This window comes from Pinus tabuliformis, chromosome 4_1 (genome assembly GCF_031772625.1).
Source record: "Pinus tabuliformis cultivar Carrire ecotype Pingquan chromosome 4_1, CPIR1, whole genome shotgun sequence".
Taxonomy (NCBI): Eukaryota; Viridiplantae; Streptophyta; class Pinopsida; order Pinales; family Pinaceae; genus Pinus; species Pinus tabuliformis.
This window is the reverse complement of record NC_142303.1, coordinates 681,116,583-681,121,760: the sequence shown is the minus strand read 5'-3', so window position 1 is coordinate 681,121,760 and position 5,178 is coordinate 681,116,583. Positions and strand designations below refer to the sequence as shown.

Genomic DNA, 5,178 nt, shown 5'->3' with positions numbered 1-5,178 from the left:
CATGTTACTTAGAACTCATCAATCATGCACTAACTTCCTTCATGTATTTATAAATTGTGTTTCCTTGCATTGTATCTTTGTTTTGTTGATGCATAAAAACTCTCTATGCCCTAACTTCATGTTAAGTTGATCTTGATGTGGTACTGAAACATACTTTGACTCCATAGCCCAATGGTAGCCATCCTTCATCTTTCAACCTATAAACATATACAATTACAAACCATAGAGTTAGCCATATATTCATATCTTTAATCTAAATCATTAACCCTTTGAGAGAGCCCTCTCAAGCTGAGGAGGCTAAGCCTTAGCTAAAATATTGGTTTGAAATAGTTACACCGAGATAGTCTGATCAACAGCCTATTAGGGTCCTATTTTGGTGATAACACGATGTATGCTTGGTAGGTGTGTTAATGTAGTACAATTCGACTGCATTTATGAAAACAATTCAAAAACTACATGGAAACCCAAAGATTATTGTAAGAAACCTGAAAGCTCTAGCATGACTCATGAAGAAGAGGAAGAAATGTCAAAAGAAGAGGATATACACCAGGAACAAACCCTAGAGAATGAAGAAATGAATCTGACCATATCTTGTAATGCATTGGCTGGAATTACCACTCCTCAAACTATCAAGATAGAAGGGCATATCAAGAAGAGAAAGGTAATAGTGTTGATTGATTCGGGTAGTACCCATACTTTCATTCATTGTAAGATAGCCAAGGAATTGAATTGCTTCCTATATCTAGCACCATAGTGTCAAGTGATGGTTGCAAGTGGGGGAACCATAAATTGCTCAATAAAGTGCCATAATATCAAGCTATCCATTGGAGAATATGTATTGAATATCCCAATGCTTTCCATTTCAATGGGTGGTGTTGATGTTGTACTAGTAGTCCAATGGTTACAATCCTTAGGTACAATAACTTTTAATTTTCAAGAACTTTTCATGAAATTTTCTTCAGAAGGAAAGGAAGTTCAATTAAGGGGTATCACAACGAAATTGGGAGAGAAAATCGACTCTGATACCAAATGTTATGAAACCAACTCACAAAAAGATAGAAAAGAGAGATAAACGCCTTATAGTTCACCTTCTTCGAGGCGGCAACCTCCTTTACATTACACAAATGAGAAATTCTTAGATGATCCAAATGACAAAACCTCCTTTCTATATATAGGAGTCTAAAAGGTTGCAATATAACGAAAGCCGACCTAACAATAATAATATAAAGGCACAAAAATAACAATAGTGGGCTTCTATGGGGCACAATAATAACAATATGGGGACAATAGGGGCGTAACAATAAAAATAAGGCATACAATGAAAATAGTAATTGGGGAATCACTAGTATTATAGGGACCTAACAGTTATACTTTTCCTTTCTAGTGGAAGCTTCTCTTTTGTAGATACTATTGTGACAAGTTATTGCAAATGAGTGTGTGCTTGGTATTTTGGTAACATTCTTTGTAGTTCTTCTTAATATTTAGAACCAAATGTATAATGGATATGAGAGAATGCATTATTGGTTCTTGTTATAGGTTGCTACAAGATCCTCATGAGACTAAGGACTAGCATAACTGAACATAATAAATCCAAGTATTGAAATTTATAAATGGAAAATATTGTAAAATGGGAAATCAATCTCCATCATGGGAAAGAGAAATCATAATAAAAAATTGTCAAACAATTAAATGTAGTAGTACAAATCAATCATCATTTTACTGAGGGATAGTTTGATAGACCCTATCGTGGGTGCTACGTATTCTCAATTCCAATTATCACGACAATATTCTATGGAAATAACCCAACAACTATATTGTGTAGAATTATGAAAATGACTAATTGATCCCATTGGCATCATGATTCTCTTGCTCCTTCAATTTAAGTTCAAGAGTTTGAATTTGGGCATGAAATCAAACCAAAATCATTCATTGGCAAAAAATCATTGAACCTTTCCCACAATGAACCTATGATACTTTTATGCATCTCATCACCCAACATTTCATACTTTTGCAGACCACAAACTTAACAACCACTAAGATTGTGATAATATGGGATAATATGAAGGGGAACTAGGATTTGATTTGATAAGAAAGGAGGCATTTAGTAGAGAGAAAATAGACTTGTATTTATTGCATCAACAATGGGTATTGGAGTATAATGAGGTTAAGGAAGAAGGCAACAAGGGAGTAGAAAATGATGTTAAATAGGGAAGAGTAGTATTTTGAACTTCTCAATGATGAAGAAGAGGACATAGAATCTTAATCGACTCATAGGGATACTCAAGTGGCCGAGTAACTTGTAATGGATGCAGGATGAAGAGATAAACAACTCTTAGTGATAGTGATAGCAAATATCAGATACCAATTATAGAGTTCAAAACTAACATGGTCCATTTTAAGTTCGAGGAGAGAATAAAGGAGTTAATATTCCTTTGTTAAAACTATGAGAGGTCACTCCTAAATTAATTTCTTTTCTATTAGAGTACAATTATATTTATACAACTTAAGTGACTATTCACTTCATTATCCAAGAGTTGATTTATCTCATATTCCTAAGCTTTACAAATTTTATTTCCACGAAAGAGATATCATAGTGTTATGTCCATTATGTTTTGGCCTAGTCATTCAACCATTTACCACCTAGTAACTCTTAGAGTTGTTACCGAGGTCTGAGAAAGATTAGCGAAAAGGTTATAGTAATATATTTTCTTTGTTAATTTAGATGAACCCTTTCATGTAGTACCTCAAATAAAACTTCAGAAAGTGATTTATAAAATAGGAATTCTAGTGGAGTGAAGAGAAGCTAATTTTCATTTATATGAATAGGTTAGTAGAAAATCAATGTTCCCTATAAATGATAAAAACAAAAAAATGAAGGTTGAAATTAATGACACTATTGAGGTAAGACAAGGATCTCCCCTCCTTTCAACATTATTTTGCATATTCATAGATTAGAAAGAATGGATGAAAATGAATACACATAAAAATTTATTCCTTTCGATTAAGCATATTATTTTTTGTTATTGGAAAAACATATCTTAGTGGCTAAAACAAATTTTTTATCAGAGAAGTATACACATTTATGATGAGTAAATCCACATGCAATAGATTTTTTTTTACTTTTATTTTTGTCTATTTCATTTACATTTGTATTCATGGTTTTAGTTATAGCACTTATAGTTGTCTATAGTGGAACGGTGAAAAACGTGCAACGAAATCACTGCAGTATTGTTGACCCTCTCGATAAATTGGCTTTCGTGTACAATCCATTGTAAATAGAAATCTTGGTTACAACTTGGCACGCAGACTTCGTCAAAGACGGCAACCGCGTTTGGAGTCTTTCATTGCATTTTCCGCAACCATTTCGATTGTGGACGCCTTCTTCCTAAATGCGTTCTTATATTACAAGGATACACCTCATCCTCATCTTCTCAGATCACACCAACTACCCATCATCCCTATTGCCAGGACTTCCCCTCGCATACTCTCAGAGCCTTCTTGTTATCGCTCTTTCGCACATTAATTCGTTATTATTATCTTCAGTGAGGCGGACGCTAAGTGGAAATAAAGAGATCGAGAGAACAGTGGATTAACTAAACCTTGAAATCAAGAAATAAGAATCAATGGGGAATCATCTATGCTGTGCTAAATCGTGCAGAACCACCGCGGCAGCGAAAGTTATACGGTGGAGCGATGGTGGCATTCAAAAATTTGCGGAGGCAATTAAAGTGGGAGAGCTGATGGTGGACAATCCCCAACAATTCGTGTGCAATTTCAGTGATCTCCAAGCAGGGCGTCGCATCGCAGCCCTCCGTCCTGAGGAGGATTTGGCGTTGGGTGGCGTCTATGCTCTTCTCCCAATGCAAAAATATTTGCGATGTGTACTATCGTCTTCTGACATGGCCTCGCTTAATTTGTTAGCATCCCAATGCAACTCGGCCCTTAGAGAGCACTCCTGTAACTCTAGAGTCTTTCCAGCCGTTGGCAGTGGCCCTTTATGTGAATTTTCTTTAAACAATGGCAGTGCCGAGAAGACAAATCATTTGCAAACAAAATTGAAAGATGGGTTTGTGGTGCCAAAGTTGGAGTTAAATGAAGATGAAGACCAACAGACAGAGTTGGGTTTGGGGTTGAGTCAGCACAGGTTACGCGGTTTTAGGTATTGGAAACCAGTGCTGGAGACGATAAAGGAATCCCCGCGTGTTCGCAAGCCCTAAAATCGCGGAAGATCCCTCACAACATGTTTTGGGAATTTTGGGAATTGAAGTTCCAGTTTCAGTCCATTTAACATTAGAATTTGTGAAGATTGCCTCCATGCAACTACCGACCTATCCAAACCAAATTCCCAGACATTGCAAGGTTTTGGGAATGGAGTTGGTCCACACTGGAATCTCTACACACTAAAAATGATTATTCTTTTTAATTTCATAATTGTTTCCTCAATGGATAATTTACTCCCTATTTAAATATAATTTATTTTATTAAATTATTGTTTTTCACTTTGAATGATAATCCTTTCGATTTAAATATGTTTTATTTGTTCTTTTAATAAGTTAATTTTTTTTCCATTTTTAATGACAATCGTTTTTTCCCTTAACCGTAATATCTAATTATGTATTCTTTTCCAACATTTAAATTATAGAGATTATGTATTTTTTTCAAACATTTAAATTATAATTATTAGATTATATATTTTTTCCAAACATTTAAATTATAATTATTTTTAATAATAAAGATAGTAGACACTAAAACAATATTAAAATATTAAATATTTCACAATTTATTATTTAAAATTTAGAATTCAAATAATAATAATTTACTCTAAAATCTAATAATTAATCAAGAATTAACACTTTTATGCAAATAACTTAGTGATGTCAATTATATTATTATTATATAACATTTAATCTAGTCTCAAGAAGAAAATTGGATTGATATTATTTTTAATTTTAAAATTATAAATTATAAAAAAAATTAATATTACTTAATATCTTTTGAAATCTAAAAAAGGCATAATAACAACTTTCATAACTATATAAAATTAGCAAAATCATAATTATTTTAAAAATAATTTTTATTTTTATTTTTTAATTTTTTCAAAAACCTATATTGTGTTGCTTGAAAATTGTTTTCAAAATCTAAATAGAGTTTCTATGCTTTACCCATAATTTCTTAACA

The 5,178-nt window shown here is 33.0% G+C and overlaps 1 protein-coding gene across 1 annotated transcript; it reads left to right on the top strand.

Annotated features, from left to right (window-relative positions):
• Nucleotides 1-3,449: 3,449 nt before the first annotated feature.
• LOC149177946 (uncharacterized) lies at nt 3,450-4,447 on the top strand. The gene has a single exon (XM_089423497.1). The coding sequence runs from the start codon at nt 3,624-3,626 to the stop codon at nt 4,215-4,217; it is 594 nt and encodes a 197-aa protein (XP_089279623.1). The 5' UTR covers nt 3,450-3,623; the 3' UTR covers nt 4,218-4,447.
• Nucleotides 4,448-5,178: the final 731 nt, after the last annotated feature.

Bases quoted from the DNA above. Each gene is read 5' to 3' on its own strand.
- LOC149177946 (XM_089423497.1), top strand. From the start codon at position 3,624: ATGGGGAATCATCTATGCTGTGCTAAATCGTGCAGAACCACCGCGGCA.